Here is a 19133-nt window from a genome sequence, read left to right as displayed (position 1 = left end):
AAGTAAGAGTAAGAAATTGACCAATCACAGTCGATTGTGAAAAGAATAATCGACTGTGATTGGTCAATTTCTTACTCTTACTTCTTAAACCAAGCTTATTTCGCATATTATAGACAACGCCTTAACGGAATCACAGTCGGAATGTCGCATTTTTGATCGGGATATAATTAGACAGTTTAGCTACAGCACTTAAAAGATCAGTAAAATTAGACTTATTCGACGCGTTTTTGCACGAAATGAACGAATCTGGCAAAAAAAGTGTCGCTCTGCCTCGCGAACCAAGATATTAATTGTTAAAGTTAACAGATATTCAGGTTAGGAAATCTGTCATATTGATAGTTAAACAATTCTGTTTTAGAAACACAAATTCTCTGCTTTAAAAATAAATTCTCTGCTTTAAAAGCACTCTATCTTATATGTTTTGCGTTTTGAAATACTTGGATTAATTGGATTTATTTCGTATTTTTCTTTTATTAAAGAAATATAACATTCGATACCCTTTTTATGCACTTGGCGTATATTTTCCCCTTTTTAAAGATTATTACATATGTATGTGCATTAATGTTCACTTATATTGCTAATTTTAATGTAATATTATTTGAATGAAGGTATTGTTAAAAGCAGCTTAATGGACAAAATGTTTCACGTGTCATACGTACGACTGAAACAATCTGAAAATTTGAAATGATCCATTTCGGGACTCCAGGGCACTTATTATAGACAAAAGGAAAATAAAAGGCATATACCACGAACGCTTGATGTCGTACAGCGAAACTTCTTTCAAAGTCAATACATAAAATTACATTAAATTAATAAATATGTAGAATAGACGTTTCGGCCTTCTATTGGGCCATCATCAGTATATAAATATAAATTATAAATTATGCAGAATTGTATAGTATACAAATAAAAATTGAGTTCTTTCTTCGTTACATGTCTATGTCAATAAGCTCGTTAGATTTCTTATTTTACTTTCTTTCGGTGTGTATTTTCAATGTATCTATAATTTCATGTTCCACAATGTTACCGATATGATGTACTCGATCACATAATTTCCAGATTCTAATGATAATAGTCGTTACATGATAGTTAGTCGTTATATATTCTCAATTATCTTTTATAAATTCAATACCTGTGTTCCAGTATATATATATATAGATTTGTGAAGATTGGTATCATTAGTGGATGACATGTTACAGTGGCGAAATTCTTTGCGTACTACCTAATCCTCGTCATGATACACTGCTTTAAATACCCAATTCAATATAAAGGAAAGGGTAAAATTGTTGTTAAGAAGGGGAAGTTATGTTAAGTAACGGAAAGTAAGACTCTGGTAATTTTTCCGTATTGCTTTGCTTATTTATACCATTAATTTGTTTTTTTATGAAAATCATTTCCGACGTCATTCTTTTTTGGAAAACCGGTTCTATAGCTAGTACTTGAATGTTGTCCCAATTTATTTTATGATCGTGATCAATCTGATATTGAGATAATACTGTGAGCGCATCTTTAGATCTTTTCATATTCAACCTATGTTCTTTAATTCTCGTTTTAGCTTTTCTTTTCGTTTGTCCAACATAAGAAGCGTTACAATCAAGGCAGCTTATTTTGTAAACCACATCGCATTGATCCATTTTCTCCAGTTTACCTTTACCTGATTTTATGAACCGATTTAGAGTGTTTGTATGAAACTTTAAAATTATTTGTTGACGCTATATTATTAAATTTGTCCGAAATTGTATTTATAAATGGAATTGTAAAGACTTATTATAGAAATGTTCGGAATGGATTTCGATCGGAATTATTCCGTTTATCCCTAGATATTCCTAGATAGGTTATTATGGACTGTCTGATTGTTTCCGAGTCGATAATTTTCGATACCTCGGCACGTTTTTAAAGCAGAGAATTTGAAAGTGACTAAAATGGTCAACTGGATTATAGTGAATCTTATGTGTTCCGCATAATATAAAATACTTGGCTAATTACATTTATTTCAGATCCGTTTATAATTAAAATGAATGTAATATTCGATACCTTTCTTATGCACGTATATTTTTCTTTTTTTTAAAGAGGTTTTTTTTAAGTATGTTTATTAGACATTTTCGATTTGTTTTCATGTGCTAAAATCGCTGTAACAGTTTTGGCACTATATGCAGAGACACCCTGTATGTCCATATATGTATATATATACAGGGTGGCCCATGTAAAGTGTTACAAGCTATTATCTCTGAAAGTGTGTGTCAAATGACTAATATGTTCAGACAAAAGTTTTATGACTTTGAGGAGAGCATAAGATGGTACCATTTGTTTGATCTTGGGTAGCGTTGTCAAAGTGAGAGCAAGGCTATTTTGAATTTTTTAAATGGAATGTCCCATTTTTTATTACATTTTCTTGTATGAGAGCTTTTCAAAACACTATAATAAAATATTTTTTCATTAAGTATCTTTCGAGTTATAAGGCCCGAAAGTTACAGTACAGTCGGCATTAGCATTACATAAGTTGTCCGATCGACGGTTAAAACTTCTTGAATGTTGTTCACGATCATAACCTGGATAACATTTGTCAAGATCAAGGCCATTGGAGATTATTCCTCTTATTTTCATTTTTGTACTAAAAATTCACTTTTACATAAATATGTTTTACTGTATATATTAGGGTGGGCCGAAAAAAGTTTTTTTAAATCGATTAGCAATACCTCTCAAAAGTTAGCTATGGACCTCAATATGATATGGATAAAATTTCATCGAAATCGATTAATATCTTCAGGTTGCCCCTCAACTTTGAAATTAGTAAGTTTGTGCATTTCTTGGATACATGTGTCAAAATTCGAAAAAATATTTAAATTTTAATATAATTTGGTACTATCTGTTCTTTTTTTGATTGCTGAACATGAATCCGAGGTCAGAAGTACACATTTCAAAATGGCGGATCTAATATAATGACATAAAATAATAATTCTTACCTCACATCTCCTACATCTAATCAAGCTAAGGGAAAACTAAATCAAATAATAAATAAATCATACTTGATTGAGCCTAATCAAACCAGCATAAAATAGTATAATACATAAAATAATATTTCAGATTTAAATAAACCCAATATTGGCAACAGGAAAATTTGAGAATACAAATTACAATTACATTTATTAACATTTGTTTCTATGTACAACTGTACATTTAATTAAATCATTTAGTAAATATGCAATTGTACATACAAACGAATGTTAATAAATGTAATTGTAATTTGTTTTCAAATTTTCCTATTGCCAATGTTGGGTTTATTTAAAACTGAAGTACACTTGTCAACAAAATTATCGCATAGGTAAATTTATATCAAAATTTCGCATAAATTCAAATAAGCATAACTCCGCGAAGAATGGTCGCATTTGAAAATTATTTTTTTCATTTTCAAGGATAAAGTCTGTGCTTTATGAAGCTTTCAATGGATTTTGAATCTGTCCTTACTCCTACCTGGCATCTTTTCAAAAATAAGGACGCATCTTTTTTTAAGAAAATTGCATAGTTTGACGCACTCTACGAAGTGAAGTAAATTTTTTTCGTATATGTCATGACAACCATCGTAAAGTATGGACTTTTCTTTTACAAATTAAAAAAAAAAGTAAGCTTTGTACGATTTTTTTTCGAGGAGATACAGTGTATCAAACTTACCTATGCATTTTATTCAGTTATTGCTAGCATTAGCATTACCCGATGCGTATCATGGGGAGGTTGCTGGTCCGATTTTGCGCGCGGGGTGGAGGTATGTGGGGATATATTTGCTCTTTAAAATTGTGCGTTTCCGCTTCGTCTTCTGATGACCTCTTGTAAAAGTGCACGCATATTGATGCAAGCTCTAATTAAAGCCTGAGAAATTTCCCATATTCGATGTTTTATCCTGATGTAAGACAACGCTCGCCCACATGCCGCTAGAGAGAGAGAGAGAGAGAGAGAGAGAGAGAGAGAGAGAAAATTGCAATTAACTTCCTCGAAGAAAACAACATCGAGATGCTACCACATCCACCAATGAGCGCGGATTTGAATCCCATTGAATATGTATGAGATATGATGGGAAGAAGACTACAAAGATTAGAGGAACCGCCAATAAATCTGCAGCAACTGGAAGCAGCATTGCTTCGAATACAGTCGTAAATTCCTCAGGCATCAATTAGAGCTTGCATCAATATATATGCTCTTTTACAAGAAGTCATCCGAAGACGTGACGGAAATGCACAATTTTAAAGAGCATAATATATCCCCACATATCTCCACCCCTTCCCAACTCTCACCCACACATATACATACGCGCGCGCGCGCGCGCGCAAGATTGCACCAGCAGCCTCCCCGTGATACGCATCGGGTAATGCTATAATGTTGACGGTAATTGAATAAAATGCATAGGTAAGTTTGATACACTGTATCTCCTCGAAAAAAAATCATACATAAATTAATTTTTTCTTAATTTGTAAGAGAAAAATCCATACTTTACGATCGTTATCATGACATTTACGAAAAAAATTTACTGCACCCCGTAGGGTGCGTCAAACTATGTAAATTTCGTAAAAGAAAAACACGTCCTTATTTTTCAAAAGATGCCAAGTAGAGGTAAGGATAGATTCAAAATCCATTGAAAACTTCATACAGTACAGACTACCCTTGGAAATGAAAAAAAAAATCAATAAATAAAAGAAGGGCTACGAACCAATTATAACGTAAAATATTTAATAACCGTACAAACGTTTCGACACCGATCGGGTCATGAAAAAAAAAAAAACTTTCAAATGCGACCATTCTTCGCAGAGTTACTCTTATTTGAATTTATACGAAATTTTGGTATAAAACTTATGCAATAATATTGTTGAAGAGTGTATTATTTTATATATTGTACTATTTTACTCTGGTTTGATTAGGCTTAATCAGGTATGATTTATTTATTATTTGATTTAATTTTCCCTTAGCTTGGTTAGATGTAGAAGATGTGAGGTAAGCATTATTATTTTATGTTGTCATATTGGATTCGCCATTTTGAAATGTGTACTTCTGACCTCGGATTCGTGTTCAGCGATCAAAAAAGAACAGATAGTACCAAATTGTATTGAAATTAAAATTTTTTTTTTTTAATTTTGACACATGTATCCAAGAAATGCATAAACTTACTTACTTCAAAGTCGAGGGGCAACCTGAAGATATTAATCGATTTCGATGAAATACCCAAATCATATTGAGGTCCATAGCTAACTTTTGGGGGATATTGCTAATCGATTTTCAAAAAAAATTTTTTTCGGCCCATTCTAATATACAGGATGTTTCGGAATTCGCGAACACAGATTGCACAGCGTGATTTTATGTGTCAAAAGCAACGTTTTTCTCTGGCAAAATTGCGTTCAAACAGTACTTTTTATATAAATGAGAGCAATTTTAAGTTAACTAATGAATGCTCCACGTTACGCATGGATTAGGGCATACACATGGGGTGGCGTATAAGCATGTACGTTATTATTTTACAATTTTGCTAAAAATTTTATAAAAACTATGCATGATATCTAAATATCACTATTTTTAATACAATCTGTTTAAGAAAAGAATGTTTTCTTATTAATATTGCTGAAAAAACGACTGAAAGTAAAATAAGTAAATTAGACAACTCGTGAATAATTATGATATTTAGATATCATGCATAGTTTTCATAAAATCTTTAGCAAAATAGTAAAGTAATGACGTATATGCTCATATGCCAACCGGTATAGACTTATAGTTTATCGATTTTGTTCTCACGTGTACGGTAAAAATAAGATTTTTAGATCATACCTTCTTTTATACACAACCGTTTGATAAAAATTATACAAAAACCGCTTTCTCTACAATCTTTACTATAGACTGAAATGTGTTTTCTCTTTATTTTAATTTATATGGACTCTACCCTTTCTCGCCGTCAACCGAAGAATTTGTTTTGATTTGTACACTATTATTCTTTTTTATTAATATGACGTGTAATATGATTAAATTGTTTTTCAACCTTTGTAAATGAAGGTGAGATGATCCTTATAACTCGTTTTATTCGATCACTATTTTTCATGTAGTTTCTTAAATAATTTTTTTGGGGTTGTTAATTTACAGTTGAGGATGACTAATTGTTAGTGACTTCTATATAGATACAATTTATTTATTGTGCATATTATACGAGCGGTAATCAATTTTACATATTTCAAATTTTATACTATTGTAAAATTATATTGTTTAGTATATCAAAAACAATAATAATGTGTATGAGAAAACATCAAAAATAATTAAAAAGATAATTTTCGCATTGTTTGTCTTACAAGGAAAATTGCCCAGATGTCTTAGTTTTGAAAAAGTAACAATTAGAAGTTATATAGCATCTTACTTCCTAAAATGAGTGTCATTCACTCGGAAAATTTGATATTTGTTAGTCAACGTCCACTATAAGCGGAAAATGGATTAAAATGACATTTTTGTAATTTTTTTACTTTTTAGGTTTTTCTACATATATGTGTAATATAAAGGAGAGTTGCCGAATGCATACTGGTCGCCTAAATCGTATTTCATCAATATTTTATATTACATTATTACTTAATATAGGCAACATTTAGTAACAATAATATAAAATAAATGAGAAATGAGTAATAAAGACAAAAATATGTCTTGTTCTATGGATGGTGTTTTATTAGCGGCGTTTTAAAAAATCAGGTATATCTATTATTAATTTTTAATCAATTTATGTAGCTGAGATAACAACGCGATCATCCAATTTTATTATAAATTTTTATGTCTTTATAAAAGAAGATTTATTGTAGAATATTTTACATTTACTATATATAGGATCTACATTGTATTTGCAACCATTATAAAGATTAAATCGATACTTTTACAAATTCCATCAAGTTTCCTAAATCGTGCCGTCACAAGATAAGACTGATAATAATTGATAATAAAAAAACTAATAATTGATATCAATATAAATAAATATCATGTGCAAAAATATATTTGAGCCAACTTTATTTTGACATCATTTGTATTTTCATTGTTATATAATAATTAGAATACACTTGATTTTCTTCAATAAATTATTAAAATTAGGTATTTAATTAATAGATATTAGTCAGGGTTGTTAACGTTTTTAATGCGTTACAGTTACCGTTACTTGCGGTAAAAAGTAATACGTTACTCGTTACTCGTTACTGATTATAAAAGGAACGCGTTATCGTTACTTAAAAGTAACGAAAAAAACCGTTACTTTTTTCGTTACTTTCCAAAAAATAATTATATTTATATAAATATAGCTACGTAAGAAAATAAATCGTTTTTTAATTTATAGTTATGTTTTATTTTATATTTTATTAGCTTTATTTTATTTTTTATTTTATGAGTTCTTTATTAGGTTTTGATACTTTTGATACACATCAATTTACATTAGAAATAGCAGAATATTTTTTAACTTTAAATTATGATGGATTTATTTCCCTGAATCTTAAATTTTTCTTTGATAACACAGGACCACAAAAAAAATTTTTTGAAGAGCATTTTTTGAACGTAATTTCTTTGATTTGAACATAATTTCTTTAAATCAAATAATTTTTTATATTTGATTTAAAAAAGTAATATCATTTATCAATATTTAGTTTTATCAATATTTAGTTTTACTCTTTGCTTAATGTTTTAATTTTCACAGATTTTTCTTCATTTTTCTCAATTAACTAAAAAACTGGACGTGATGGAGCAAAACGGCTTACGAATTCGAATTCAACGACCTAAAATCTATAAGAAACACTTACTCTGGTTTGAGTTGCTCTGCAAAAATTTTTTTTTTGTGGTCCTGTATAACAATTGTTGTTCAAAATGTTGTTCAAAACGGGAATAACGAGAAAAATAACGTAAAATTTCATTACTCGTTACTCGTTGAAAATTGTGACTTAGTTACCGTTATTGTTACTAGGAAAAGTAACTACGTTACTCATTTGTTACTGAAAAAAAGTAACGAAACCAGTAACTTCGTTACTTTTTTATGTAACGTTAACAATCCTGGTATTAGTTAATGATTTCTTTTATTAATCTTATACATACTTTCAATTATTTTTATTCCTAAATTAAATACTTTCAAAGAAAATACGATTTAAAAAAGACTTATAGGAATGATTTAGACGACTGATTGCTTAAAAATCGTGTCTTTTGCAGCATGTTACAAAAAGACTTATAACAAATTTGTTATTGGCGAAAAGTTAAAAATACAATAATAAGCGCCCGAAACTTCAACCTTTGGTCTTTGACTGAAGTCAGAACAATTTCTAATCTTCATTTGCGTAAAACAGTGCCAAATGGAAAATATAATAAAAAATAGATAAAGAGTGGTACGAATTCGATAACTCTCCCTTGCATAAGTGGAATAGAAAGGAAAATTTGAGTCTCGATTGTATTGGTGGGTTCTAATTTATCGTATTTATAATTTTCCTATCCAGTATAGCAAAACTTATAATAAAGTATTTTTAACTTTTCAAATTTTAATTTGTTGAAAACGTATAATAAGTAAAAAAAGTATGTACTTTTGTATGTATATTCGTACAACTTTATATATTTATATACCATATCCAAACGTAATTCGAACTTCAGGAGAAATAGATAAAAAAATGTTCAACACCCACCATTGGAATCGAGACTCAAGTTTTTCTTTCTATTCCACTTACGTATTCCAATTACTCATATGTATATAAAAAAATCCATAAAGTAAAAAAATTTATGAAAAAAATGTCATTTAAACCCATTTTCGGAACCGGTTATAGCAAACTTTAACCCCATTCTTTTAATAAATATCAAATTTTCCAAGCGAATGGCACTCATTTTAGTTAGGAAATAGGATATAACTAAACTAAAATTCTGAGGATTTTTTCAGAATTTTTTAATACCGTATTCTCTTATGTTGGTAAAAATAGTTGCCAATAAGAAAATGCAGTACTAAAAAGTTGAACAAAAATTTTGAAAAAATTCTTAGAACTCTATGAGAAGAAAATAAAATTTTTGTCTCTTGCTGTTTTTCTGTAAAATTGATAGTATTTAAGTAAAAACTTATTGAAGAACAATATATATATATATTTAGCAATTTTTTGTAATTAATATCTCGTTAACCATTTTAAAAATTATAAAATGGTAGAGGACTTTTCGATTTAGTTTAGTCTGCTCTATCTACAAAAAGCGTTTGGCAAAAGTATCGCGGGATACCTTGTATAATTATATATATTCGTACATAAAAAATTTTTTATCAGCCGCTGTTTTTCAACGTATTTTATTGTAGAATTGCAAAAAATATAAGCTAAATAGCCTAAGTCTTGATCATTTCTCACGATTAGAATACTATTAAAATTAAATTAATAGAATTGAAGTTTACTTTACATTCTTGTTTGCAGATAAAATTAATAAAGATTAGAAAATGCTCTAGTTTCCTAAATCGAATCATGAAATAGTATCCTAAATTGTTCCACAATCTAATCTCCTAAATTGCACGTTGCCAAATATTTTTATATTTTTTATATTTTTATTCTATTTATTATTATGTAAAAATGTCTATTATAAATCTAATGAAGTGTTTATTTTGTTTCACATAAAAATTCAAATTATTTGCTGAAATTATCATGTGTTTCAAAAATTATGAAAAATATATTCTGAAGTTTTTAATAGCATTATAAAATATAATTTTTCCCTTTTCTTGTGTAATTTAAAAATTTGATAATTATGCAGAATAGGGCCTTTTCCGAATTTCGACATTTTTCGGCTAGAACGTTTATAGTAATCTTTGTTATGACTGAAAAGTGATAATAAATCGAGGAAGGTTGAAAAATAAGAAACAAAACTTTTCTTTCAAAATGTTACATATGCCTAGTAGCGCATAGGGGCGCACGACTGTCCGCGCGAAGCGACTTCCACCCCACCTCCCCCCTGCTTAGGGGCGCACGACTTCCACGCGAAGCGACTCCTACCCCACCTCCCCCCCTTGCTTAGGGGCGTACGACTTCCATGCGAAGCGACTCCCGCCCTATCTCCCCCTGCTTAGAGGCGCACAACTTCCACGCGAAGCTACTCCCATCCCCCTCTCCCCTGCTTAGGAGCGTATGACTTTAGAATGTTAACATTATTACTCATTGTCAGTATACGAATAGAAGTACATGTGTAGATATATTTTTCATCACTATTTGAATCATAACAAAGATTGATATCAATATTGCAGCCGAAAAATATTGAAATTTGAAAAAGGCCCTATTTTGCATAATTATCAAAATTTTTTTCCATTATGATGATTTAAATAAGGAATTTCAGTATGGTGCGATTTAAGCAACGGATTTCCTCTTTGTCAAAATCTCATCATACTGGAAAAATTCTTATTTAAAACATTATAATAATGCAAAGAAATTATAAAAAAATTACATAAAAAAGGAAAAAAGGTGCAATTTGTTATGCTGTAAAAAAAAAGCTTAAAAAAATTTTTTTCATAATTTCTGAGTTACAAGCCTTTAAATGAAAAGTGATATGATTTCGGCAACCTTATCCTATATAACTTCTTAATTTTAATATCTTTAGATTTTTCTTAGAATATTGTAGGTACATTAATAATATCACTACATACGATAGCATAAAAATAGGGTATTGTATGCCATCTTTATGCTAGGCACAATAACATAAAAATGATTTCTTGATTAAAATTGTGAAATAATTTAATGAAACATGTAGCGAAATCTTGAAGTTCGTGACATATGTAACAGTCAGATATGGAACTTTTTCAAGCAGAGACGCAATCGGACCACGTTCACACCTCAACAGCTTCAAGAATTGGAATCTCTTTTCCAGAAAACGCATTATCCCGATGTTTTCCTCAGAGAGGAAGTCGCACTTCGGATATCGCTCTCGGAAGCACGTGTTCAGGTGAATCTTCTTTGCAATTATTTCGTTGCTTCATTGATTTCACTTAGTTTTTCAAATGGCTTTTCTGTTTTTCTTTATTTTCTCCTGTAATAAAATTGGGTTACATTGATAGTCGAATTCATTGTTGCCTCTTTTCCGCGATGCGGATTGGTTGTCTAGAGCTCGATCTTATCGCGTGCGTAACTTCGTGTCGTGAGCGGATGTCGTGTCGATTTTGATTCACTGCACTCACTTCGTGAGCGGCTGTCATCGCAGAGATCGCGCGTTTAACGATTATGTGTATAGAAGGTTAAGTGTGGTTAAGTGTAATTAATAAATATTAATAAATTAATAAATATTATATGCATATGTGTATAAGGAACGTTCCATGTCAACCGGATCACCTGTGTGTCCAAAAATCAGCGCAATGAAAATCAGCGTTCAAGGTCTCAAATTATTCATATGTGCATGTACTTTCGAAAGAAATGTGCTGTTTTGAGAGATCCAATATGGCGCCGAGAAGCGATGAACATCAAACCATTTTTACTTTCTCTACTTGACAGAAAAACAATCTTTTTATCCAGAAAAATAACTAAAGTAAAGCTTCATCTTCCCAATAAGAGATTGAAAACTTACAATCTCGAAGTCTACGAAATACGGCCTTCCAATAGATTGCTTCAGTCCTTAAAACCGTTCACTAATTAAAGCTCAAATACACTGTTTGCAGGAAATACACGCGGTTTATTCTCATTCACTCTCTTTCCGAGTTTCGGATTAACTCGCTAATGCTCGTAATCGCGATGTACCTAATTTTTCATTTGTCACGCTATTATTTCATATATTATCATACAGACATCGGCAAAATGTCATCATTTATAATAAAATACCAATAGAAACAAATTAAAATACGCAGAAACGTGAAGTATTTAATCATTAAATTTTCTTCCAATTTACCGTGTAATTATACGAAAGAAGATCAGAGATGAGCAAATTTTCATCAAAATTCATTTATCTTATTTTATATATATAATATGCGCAAATTAATTTCCCGTGTATGTCTAATTATAGTATCATTTACTGATTTTAATTATTCATTGACGGATAAACAAAAAATTGTAATTTGTTACACACATCATATGTTTCGAATCTCTTTCACGAAAAAATAATCCTTTGTCTCTATTCTTAGAACACAAACTAACTCTATTATGTCAAGTTGACAACAAAATATTTTAACATCAAAGTAACGACAAATAACGTCAGCTTGCTATTTGGATTGCTTTTAATTAATAATTTTTTGTTCAATTAGTAAAATGAATCACAAAAAATACATGCTCGGGAAGAATTTTGTTTAAAGTTCGTAGGGAACAGATTATCCAATCAATCAGTGACCGATACGGATTGTTCGAGCAATTAATTTTCTTGCGATTTCAAGTGCAGAAGTCGGAGCAATGGCTTTTAGTTGGGTCAAGTTAGCACAGATGTTTCGATTCATTAATGATATCAGAAATACGAATAAAACTGGCTCGATCCGTGATCGTATCACAAAGGCTCTACGTACATCTGGCTGCGATAGGGGCTATTGCGCAGAGACCATTGTGTGAAAACGATTAAACGAACGCTAATGAAACGGCCGGGCGAATTTGAACGAATACGAGACCAAGCGCGAGAAACTAGGTAATTCACTGAGAGTAAATTCGATTAATGCTTTCGAATCTCCTCATCTGCGAATCTCGTCAGAGTGTGTTAAGGGGATCCTAGAGTCATTTATTTTACCGACTTACAAAACCTAATAATTTTTATATAACAATTACTTCTTTTTTACAGATTCAAAAATCCGTATCTGTTAGGTGGAGTTTATGACAAGAATTGTTGAAATTGAGATCTTTATCATTTCTTTACGGAACGCTGTTTTATATTTGACTAAAAGATACACAAATTAACCATTCGTATAGTATTTCTTTCGGTTCATAAACAAACTATTTATAATTAAAAAATTGACTTACATATTTTACGGCTTTATTTTCCCAAATAAACTACGTTTATATAAATACACAAGTTTGAAAATGACCATGTTTTGCGTCAAGATGGAGGCAAGTTTGTGGTACTTTATCTATCTAGTGACTTTAAAGAAAACTAATCAGTTAGCGTGAATTTAGTGATTCTTCAATATAATTGGTCCCTACACTTAGATCCAGTGAAGAATTAAAGGCAAGAACCAATCGTATTAAAGAATCACTAAACGCCAACTGATTAATTTTCTCTGCTGAACGCAGCCATTGACACGAACCGGATATAGCCGAAGGCTGACCGAATGTGACATATGCTTGATACATGCGCAGTGGTCTACCACTGATTGAGCATACCCTTCTCTACCGTGATAATAACCATTTTTTAATATAACTCATGTTATTCAATAATATGAAGTAAGAAGTGAGAATAAGAAATTGACCAATCACAGTCGATATATAGACGACAGTATTCTTCTCACAATCGACTGTGATTGGTCAATTTCTTACTCTTACTTCTTACTCCGTGAATTATAGACGACGCATTATGCGTTTAAAATTTATTTTAAATCTAACTAGATTACCCTGTCCCTTCCTAGATAGCGACTAGATAGATTTAATATCTTGGGGCAACACACTGCCTCGTGATCAAGGCCTAGACAGTTTTCTCAAATTTCAGCGACACCATCTCGCGAACCAGGATCTAGACAATTTTCCAATATTGGACCTACAGCGCATCGCGAACCAGAGTCAAGAAAGTTTTTCCTTTTGTGGGACTGGTCATTATTACCTAGTATAGTTCCAGGCTAGCCTTCTAATATAGCGCCTACATTAACTCGTAGAAAACTAAATGGGGTCCATATAGCGCCAGGTCGTAATTTCCACCCGGGATTATGAGTCATAACAAATGACCATGCATACCTATTTGAAAAACTCCTATGTCTAATAAATCATAAATAATGGTCTTGGGATTTTGTAAGGTTAGAATGGTAGTATATACAATATTGTTTACTTTACAAATAATAACACACAGAACAAAATATTTTATCTCAATGCATATTGGGGACCTTATGAGGTTAGGGGAAAAAACGAAAGAAATAAAAATATAACGTATGTACCTGCTTATTTAATGATAAATATCCGAAGTACATAAATTTAGTTCAAACTTCGCAACATATTGGAATGTCGAAGACAAATGCATCTTTTTACCGTAATTGGCACTACTAGTATCAACCATTGCAGAAATATAAGGGGTGCTCATATTATCTGCAGTGCTCATAATACCCAATCCTATTATATACTCGTATAATATTATATACAAAATATTATATATAGGGTAACTCCGGCAAATACGCCGCGCTGGAATTTACGCCGCAGAAGTCAGAAAAAATAGAAGGAGTGGGAGTAATTTTCTCGCAGAGTAATTTACTCTGTTACATGCCTTTATGTTATATTAGTATTGAGTTATAATTTAAATTCTTACTGTTAATATTAATGAAATTATTGTGAGTTGAATCGATTTGTCACTGTAATAAGTAGCGCCATCATAAATTATAATCTACATAAAATAATTACTGTAGGGCGTGTAAAGACCTAGTGGTTATTTCGTGTTACATACGTGTAGAAGAATAGTAAAGCATATTTTATGCAAAATACAAGTACTTTACTTTCGTATTCTTTGTTTAGTTTGTTGTCTTGTAAAATATCCCATCTGTTTGGAATATGGCATGTTAGCGGGCGTGATTTACGCCCAAAGCATATAAAGTGCACAGATTGAATCAGTGCACTAAATGCAATAAACGCATTAAATGAAATATGTACCTCCTGTCATAACACTTGTAATATATGTAGGAAGAGTGTAAGTATTATTTATTACTCTCTCTTCAATATATATATTTATCATTTTTATTCCTTAATAAAACTTTATAAACGCATTTTATAAGTTATTGTGTCATTTTACGTCTTATTTATATGCATTATTTGTAAATTTTTCATGAGCCGTACATACCCCCTCTCCCCTTGTGAGTTTTGAAACCCTTGCATTTTTGCCATATATCCCACCCCTATGGGATATATGGAAAAAATGCAAGGGTTTCAAAAAGTTTATTTTTTAATATGAAAAATAAATATATATTTCGGATTTCTAATATTTTTTTCATAGTAGTAAACAGTACAAAGTTTTTACTGATATAGTTCGTTTATTTTAAACATAGTAAATAATACTTAATAAATTAAGTTTTTGATAGGTGCGGTATATATACCGGAGTTAACCTATTTACAAAAATTGATGGAAAAATACATTGATCTTTTATATTTAAAATATTGATAACTGTTTCCGTAAGTAATTTTAAATATTTTAGCAAAACAACAACAGTGAATCATAGTGGTATATTTGCAAAATTAAATATAGAAAGAAATTGTTTAGGAATTAAGAAAAATGTTTCAGCTGTATATTCAAAAATATATAATTGCATAAGGGAATATCAAATTAATTTATACATGTGTTCATAAAAATGTATAATTGAGAGGATGAGCGGAATAAAAGCACAATTCTATTTAGATCCTTTTTTCGGAGATTAGCTTTTTTTAATATAATATTGATTGTGTAATAGGGAAATATTGTAACATATAACTTCTTAAAGACATTACATAAATTCATTTGATACTGTACCCACTTATGTATAATAAAAAAGTAGCAAGTCATTTTAATTTTTTTTTTAAATCAAAATTTTATAATTAGGTCTTTATTCCGTCCATCTCTTCAATTATTTCTAAATTATGATGTAGTAGAAATATTACACGAAATATACATTCAGTGTGACAAAATTTTAAGTAAATAATTGTATATACATGATGCTATATTATTTATAATAACATATTGTGTAATATTTCCACAATTTGTTTATTGCGATATTGAATTATAAAATGATTACGAGTTGGAATTAATGTAAAATATATTATTTAAATCGAAAACAGATTTCAATTCTCAATCACTTTCGGAAAGTACGTACATTTTTTTTTAAATACTTAGAAATAAAACAAAATCAAACCTTTCTGACAACTGCTGATATTCGAAAAATTAAAATTTGTTTTATTATGCACCTGAATTATTAGTTCGAATTAATTGAATATCCGTATCTTAAAGTCGAACTACAAACAGCGTAAGATACGTACGTACGTATACGTTCAAGATCGTTTTTATTCAGACGCAACGATAATTTATGTTCCCAGTCCTTCGCCATTTTCTCTTCTTGCGGAAAAGGGAGAGAATAAAATTTATATAAGGCAATGATCAAGTTAGCGGTTTCTCCACAGGTATGGTTTCAAAACAGACGGGCAAAGTGGAGAAAGCAAGCTCGGTTACAATTGCTGCAGGACGCGTGGAGGATGCGATGCTTGGGTTTAGGGAGCGCTACGCCATTGCTGCTCGGCCGGCCACCCTCCGATGGTCTCGAGAGGACCAGCGACGCGTCCTCCGCTTCTCCGTCATCCTCATCAGCTCTTACGGACTCGCCGAATGCGACTAATAAGTTATCCGAGATTGGCAGTCCCGTATCAGTCTGCAGAGATTTTCGAATCTTGCCTCCACTGCCACCTGGGTAAGCGTCTCGCATACAGAAACATATTTTTGATAAGTATAAGGGTGATCTAGAACAGCCCAGGTGTCCCTGAAAAGACGTTTCCTGATCTAATTCTAAGATTTTTTTTTTATGAAAATTTTGTCCGAAGTTTAAGGCCGTGACATAGACTTTTGCATAACGCATAACGCATAGTGCATAAGAGCATCAACCAATCAAAGTTCTTCTTTTCCGTGAAGTGGAAGGAAAGGAAGGATTCAGATTGATTGATTCTCTTATGCGTTATTCGTTATACGTTATGCAAAACTCTGTGCTGCGGCCTTTAGTTTTCAAATTACAAGAAGAAATAGTTAGCGTATCACAGGCCGCGTAGAGGAGACGGGCAGGAGCGGCGCTAACGGTTAGACGCGAGACGCTTTACGAGCGGGGCGCATACAGATCGGACGCATTCACACGTTTGTAAAAACATGTTCGTTCTCATCTTTCTCCTCTGTCACACTATCTCTTTCTATACTTTAAATATGTCTTTCTATATTTTAAATATGCTAATTTCGTTAAATTATAAATTAGAATGATGAAATTGCAATGGATATTGAACTCTTTGAATATCAGATTGTTTTTTATTACATTGCGGTGCATCCAAACTTATTCCTTCGTCTGTTTCAAGAAGCTAGAGCAAAATGGAATCATTGAACATTTACAAGGTAATAACAATTTTTATGATTAAGATAATAATAACCCTGTTGCAAATTATTACAAGAAAAATTCTTGTGTGATCTTCCAAGAAAATTTTCACGTACGAATTTCGGACAGGAACATACAAGATCGTATAAGAATATATCGCATACGATACCTATAGGTAAATCAAGAACCTTGCATGAATCTTACACCCATGAATCTTATAAGCATGTTACATGAATCTTGCGCGCGGGTTACGTGAATCTTGCAAGAATATAACTGGAATGTCATTATGAAAATATTACAAGAATACTATTGGAATTTTGTGATTTATTGCTCGTATCTCAGTAAATAAAATAGACAAGCAAGGAGTTGAATGGGATTTAAAAAAATTTATTTTGGCTAAAAATTAATTCTTTTTACACAAATTGAATAACGGCTTTTCGACGAAATCAAACTTAATTTGGGAAAGGAATATAAAAACCTATGTCAATTATTATAGTGAAATTATAATTTATTAATTCATTAAGACGGTGGTAATATGTTCAGTCATCTTCAGTATTTTAACAAATTTTTTAATTTTTCTTCATTCTTTTTCATTTCATGTATTCAATCCACAGTTTCTGTTCATTTAATAATTCCATTTCGTTTACTGGGATGATCGATACCTTTATTATTTTGGAGAGATCACGTAAAGAAATTATTTCTTAAAAGTATCTTATTAGGCTAAAGTAATTAAAATCTTTTCATTGTGATATAAATCGTCGTGTACGATTCATGCCAGATTCCTGCACCAACTTGAAAGATAAATTATTTCGTAACTATATGTTTTTTAAGACTGACACATAATCTTTCATGTAACACTTAGGAATCATACATAATTAAATACCATATTCTTGGATGATCCCGTAAAGAAATTATTTTTTAAGAGTTTCTTATAAGATTAAGGCAATATCTTTTCATTGCGATATAAATCATCGTGTACGAGGTAATTATACCGAATAGGAGACCCCCTCCTATGACCTTGACTTTGATATATATTGCCAAGGTCGTTATCCTGAGTAATCTCCAACAGGTTTTAGTCGTCGCTCGTCCTTCATTAAAAAGTTATTAACGAAAGAAGTTTAAAAAATGATGTCTCTTTTCTACTATATAAAACAGAAATTTTCTGCTTTGAAATATATTTTACAATTTTCCACGCGAAGCGACTCCCACCCCACCTTCCTCCCTGCTTAGGAGCGCACGACTTTCACACGAATCGACTTTCGAAGTCTTGGAGATCAATCAGGTCACGACTTCGAAAGTCGCGACTGTGACATACATTATCAAAGTTACGATAGACCTCTAACAGGTTTTAGGTGGCTTTCATCCTCGACTCTCACTCCCTCTCCCTGCAAAGGGGCGCACGACTCTCACCCTCCTCCCCCCTGTAGGGGTCCCCTATTCGGTATAACCACATAATCTTTCATGAAACGTTTCAGAATCATATATAATTAATACCATATTCTTAGATGATCCTATAAAGAAAATACTCTTTAAAAGTTTCTTATAAGGTTAAGGCAAGATCTTCTCATTGCGATATAAATCGTCGTGTATGATTCATTTCAGATTCCTAGGTCATTAAAGATTACTGGTGAGATTCATGTACAAATTATATAAGATTCTTATATGTTCATTTAGTAATCTTGATTGATCACATACTCTTTTAAGATCTGGTACAAAAAGCTTACAAGAATTGTTTTCAACAGGGTAAGCTTATTTCTGCGCGAGAATAAGCGCGTGTCGTTGGGTTCGCGATCAGCGTATACATTGATCGCCGAACGTGCATCGCCGTCGATGAGCTTACACGCGATGCCATCGCTGAGAAAAGCTTGCATCGAAAAAGGAATGGGATTATATATATGTATATATACAGTACTGGACAAAATAAAGTACGCACTCCAAACATTTTCACATTTATGTAAATAAC

At 31.4% G+C, this 19133-nt stretch overlaps 1 protein-coding gene across 1 annotated transcript in view; it reads left to right on the top strand.

The window, feature by feature from the left end:
• LOC108721081 (ALX homeobox protein 1) overlaps positions 1–19133 on the top strand; it is a 29998-nt gene that overhangs the window by 4415 nt on the left and 6450 nt on the right. Inside the window, exons 2-3 of the mRNA XM_018445422.1 lie at positions 10789–10923; positions 16224–16507. Coding sequence (XP_018300924.1) covers positions 10789–10923; positions 16224–16507 — 419 coding nt within the window. The remainder of the gene's footprint in view (positions 1–10788; positions 10924–16223; positions 16508–19133) is intronic.

Source organism: Mycetomoellerius zeteki, unplaced genomic scaffold, assembly GCF_001594055.1.
Source record: "Mycetomoellerius zeteki isolate Tzet28-1 unplaced genomic scaffold, Tzet1.0 scaffold104, whole genome shotgun sequence".
Classification (NCBI taxonomy): domain Eukaryota; kingdom Metazoa; phylum Arthropoda; class Insecta; order Hymenoptera; family Formicidae; genus Mycetomoellerius; species Mycetomoellerius zeteki.
The sequence above is the reverse complement of the archived record's forward strand: the minus strand, read 5'-3'. Positions and strand labels throughout refer to the sequence as shown.